This window comes from Pagrus major, chromosome 18, assembly GCF_040436345.1.
Source record: "Pagrus major chromosome 18, Pma_NU_1.0".
In the NCBI taxonomy this organism is placed as follows: domain Eukaryota; kingdom Metazoa; phylum Chordata; class Actinopteri; order Spariformes; family Sparidae; genus Pagrus; species Pagrus major.
Window position 1 is genome coordinate 21276459 of NC_133232.1, and position 4742 is coordinate 21281200.

General features: G+C 41.3%; 1 protein-coding gene across 1 annotated transcript; it reads left to right on the top strand.

Annotated features, from left to right (window-relative positions):
- Positions 1 to 875: 875 nt before the first annotated feature.
- mchr2b (melanin concentrating hormone receptor 2b) lies at positions 876 to 4503 on the top strand. The gene is made up of 2 exons (XM_073486259.1): positions 876 to 1279; positions 3864 to 4503. Exons 1-2 carry the CDS (start codon positions 876 to 878, stop codon positions 4501 to 4503), a joined length of 1044 nt encoding a protein of 347 aa, XP_073342360.1.
- The last annotated feature ends 239 nt before the right edge of the window (positions 4504 to 4742 follow it).

The following is a 4742-nucleotide window of genomic DNA, read 5'->3' on the forward strand; positions in this document are numbered from 1 at the left end:
TAATTGCATGTGATAACCCTACTGGGCTCAATTTCCCTCAGATGAAATCAATCATAATTCAGAGAAAACGAAAATTAGGGAGTTTAAATCCCCTTTGGAAATGTGTGTTCTCATTGAAATATAAAGAAAACATAAATCTCTTTGTTGTAAAAGTAACTGCACCATGTGGCTTAACAGTACAGGTATATTCTAGTAAAAGTCACTTAGACTTTTAACACTTCCTGTTTCATCCTTCCACTGCCTGGCTTTTGAATTAACCATGAAGAGCACATTGTTATCTGAAGTCTTATTGATTCTGCCATTTTGCTATCTGAAAGCCTTTATCATCTCTGTTTTATTTATGTGTGTTTTATCTCCTTACCGAATGATCATCACTTTACACATCACTCATCCCACAGTGCACAGCAAACATGCTGCAATTTGTTAACCCCCCTCCTTAATTTCACTGTGTGATCACTATGTAATGCAAGCCAAGATTCCTGGATCTTCGAGCATTTTTTTTGTTGTTTTCATCTGCTTTATCTTATTACACGACAGAGCGAATGATGTTTGAAGGGAGGGAACTAGTGTCCCCTGAGGCGCACACTGTGTTTGGCACAGCGGATGCGCACGGTAAATGGTCAGATCATAGTTTGCTTTCAGAGATAAACATGCTTCAGGGACCACTATTCCTTATGCCCTTAGACTTGATTAAGTTCTACTTATTCCTGTTTTAAATCCTTGTCCAGGGAAACCATAAGCAGAGGAGGATACGCGCTCTTGGAGAGTGCGCGAGTTTGCTGCGCAAGTTTGGAGAGCAGACGCCGGCTGGAGAGCACCCGGTGCGCGCGTTAATCCCAAACAACACTGGGGCGATTATCGAAAAGGCTCTGAAGATGAATGACACGGACATATTCTGCAAAAACAACCAAACCCAGAACTCGACTGACCCGTCATGTCTGAACCCAGCCCCGTCACCTTACAGCCACATCGACATCACCACTTTCATGCACATTTTCCCTTCAATCTATGGCATCTTGTGCTCGGTTGGAGTCATAGCCAACGGACTGGTCATCTACGCGGTGAAAGCATGCAAGAAGAAAATGGTTTCGGACATCTACGTGTTGAACTTGGCGATTGCCGACATGCTGTTCCTGCTGGTGATGCCCTTCAACATTCACCAGCTGGTCAGAGACAGACAGTGGGTGTTCGGAAACTTTATGTGCAAAGCGGTGGTGGTGGTGGATGTCAGCAACCAGTTCACCACGGTGGGGATTGTTACTGTGTTGTGCATTGATCGGTAAGTTATAAATACAGACATATCACAGGTTTGATGCCTTGAACTATTGTCGATGTTTTGTTTTTGTGTGCGAAAAAAAGTAAGAGATATTCTTTAAAGGACCAAACCAAATAATACTAATAATACTAATACTAATACTAATACTTATACTACTAGCTACTACTACTACTAATAATACGAAGAATGAGAATAAAGGTATTAATTTTCCAGGTGCCCTTATCACTAAACACTGCATCTAAAAATATACCACTAGATTGGGGTAATCATCTGTCCAATAGCCCATGAAGACACAATGTTCCCTGCACAAGTGATGTATGTTGTCATGTTTATGATCTGAACACACTCAGGACATTTAAATCAGTCCTTATGCCAAGTGTTAGACCAATAAACATCTCCATCTCAAGCTAATCACTGGCGCAGGGGTTGTTCTCAGAGCCATAATGTCACACATCTTCATTGTAATAAACCTAATGCGTTTCTATAGGGCCATTAGAGCAGCTAACTGATCTGATGTGCAGCACCACCTGTGCTGGAGGGCTCCACAGCGTTTACTAGTGAACTTCCTGCCTTTGCTTTTTGTTTGGGGCATCTCACATTGATATCACAACATGTCTCCTCTGTCCTCTCAGGCTATTTTAATCGATTTTGAAAAATGTTACACTTTCACTGCCACAAATGTGAAAAGAAGATCAAACAGCTCTTTGAATGTGAACCTTCAAAACAAGCAATTACAGGCTGTGATCTCTTATGTTAAGTGTTCCCATTTATCAAACATAATTTAATGTTTGAGGCTTGATTCAATTAAAGTTGAGATTAGAGTTTTTTTCCAACCTTGTCCGATATAATCAAAAGTACATGTCTGTGTAGTTGTTTATCTGAGTTCTGGAGTACAGCGGGTCACAATGAGAAGAAGTTCACTTCTAATATCAGTATTACCAAGTTATACCTTTTCAAAACATGTATGCCCAGTTAGGGCTGGGCAATATACCAATATTATATTATTATTATTATCATGAAATGAGACTATATATCGTCTTGGAGTTTGGATATTGTTATATGGCGATATGACATATATGTTGCCTTTTCCTGGTTTTAAAGTCAGCATTACAGTAAAGTGATGTCATTTTCTGAACTTACCAGACTACAAATCTTTATCTATCTTTCCTTATTAGCTTTTAGACAAAAACTGGCATTATGATTTTGTCTGCATTCCTCTGGTTGTGCCAACAAAGACGGGGCTGTTTTAATCTGCACAGGATCAAGTTATTTTTGTATGCTCTAATTTTTCAACAACATCCTGTTTCAAAAATACAGCAGAGTTAAAGGGGCTTATGTTGCAATTCATAGGAAAAAACATATATCAGTCATTTATTTATTGGCCATATGTGAGTGGATTGTAACTTGACGTAAGAAATGAGATCTTCATCGTCTCTCTCGGTTGTCTATACAAGCCTGTGGACGATTTGTGTTTAATGCTCCTGGACTGTGGATTTCTTTGTGAAGGACGCGGGTTGCAACAACAGCTAACGTTAGTTTAGAAATGGAGTCTGCTTACATAAACTAATGCTCGGCTTCCAGCTCAACGCAGAATTCCCACAGAGCCCTTTTAGATCTAATTATGGAACATTTGCAGAAGAACCACTTTCTATCGATTTAGTAAAGGGTCACAAGAAATATTTAAACTTTAGAAAGAGATACTTCCAGTGTGGGTGCTGTCAGAAGAAATCTTTTATGACTTGAATAAACTCGCTCTAACAATGCTTTTCCGTACACTACAGCTAAATCAAGTTACACATTCATGGTTCGTATAATTTATGTCCTTTAACTGCATTAACTGATTCTTCCACTGTATGAACCTAAATAGATGTAGCCACGTCTACGACAACAGAGCATAAAACATTAAGCGGCAGTCCTAAATGAAAGTTTTTGATCACATCTAACTGGGCTGCTTTGAGGCAACACCTCAGACTGGGTATTGATTTGCACTTATTGATTCAATCATCACACTACAAGTATATATATTTAACTTCAGCAAAGGGCTCCAGCTTCAAAATGCCACTGATTAATGGCTGAAGATAATTGCAATTTAAAAGGATGTTCAGGAGAAAGTTGCAGGCATCTTAATAGTTTATACGCCTGGTTATCTCGCCGCGCACAACGACAGATTGACATCTAGACAGCAACTGGAAATATGTAATTTGCTCCACTTAAATGACACTTTGTGTGAGTGATGACCAAGTGGTCATTTATTTCTTGCAAAAGGCCGCAGAGATGGAGGTCAATTTGTACTCAACTAGCCGAGCAGCTTCTCAAATTTAAACACAATCAAAATGCAGACTCCAAATGGAAACGTGTTCATTTTCTACCAGTCGCCCTGTCCAAACTTTACTAATTTGTCACTGCATTCATCACTTTACTGGGCACGTAATACATTGAGTGTATCTCTGACAAGTCATTTGGTTTAATCATTTGAAAACAACCTCTTAATGCAAAACTAATGCTCTTTATTTTAAGCACTTCAGCAAAGTTTTCATTTGTGCCTCAGAGTGCAGTCCAGCTCTAAAAAGTGGCTTCTTCCTCCTAGGTACATAGCTATCGTCCACCCCACCTCAGAGAAGAGGACCATCCAGTGGACCATCATCATCAACATGCTGGTGTGGCTGGGCAGCTTCCTCCTCACTGTCCCGGTCATGCTGTATGCCAAGGTCGTGCGCAGGCAGCATTTGGAGGTGTGCATGATGTATTTGGATGGGCCTGAGGACATGTACTGGTACACTCTCTACCAGTCGATTCTGGGCTTCATCATCCCTCTCATCATCATCAGCACCTTCTACTCGCTCACCCTCTACCACGTCTTCAGCTCCATCCGTCGTGTCAAGCGTAAGCAGTCTGTTTGGGCCAAAAGAGCCACCAAGATGGTCCTGATGGTCATCGCCCTCTTTCTGGTATGCTGGTCGCCCTACCACGTCATCCAGGTGATCAACCTGACCAACAACACCCCCACCATTGCCTTTGTCTACGCCTACAACATCAGCATCTGCCTCAGCTACTCCCACAGCTGCATCAACCCGCTCATGTTGCTCATCTTCGCCCAGAATTACCGTGAGCGTCTTTGCTCCAGGAACGCGCTGCACAGCTCCCAGCACTCGTCCAAGATCACCGTGGTCAAAACGGACGGTTCCAGTACCACCAATGATCCCAACTACCGCTGTACTGTCATCTAATCAGACAGATGTGGTTTTGTATATACACATGTAAAAATTATGCTGCTGGCCAAAGACGTAGCTTGATGAATGGTGTTGACTGTGAGGTAGCGTCCTCCAGTCGGCTATTGATACAAAACAGTGTTTGAATTTTGAGCGGCACCATTAACCTTGACTGAAAAAATGTAAAATACAGGTGATGTCAAAGGTTTCAACGTATATGGTGCAATACTCACTCACTTACAATCACATACTTTATA

Coding starts and splice junctions, on each gene's coding strand:
- mchr2b (XM_073486259.1), top strand. CDS start 876: ATGAATGACACGGACATATTCTGCAAAAACAACCAAACCCAGAACTCG. Junction 1,280..3,863: donor ACTGTGTTGTGCATTGATCG/GTAAGTTATAAA, acceptor TCTTCCTCCTAG/GTACATAGCTATCGTCCACC.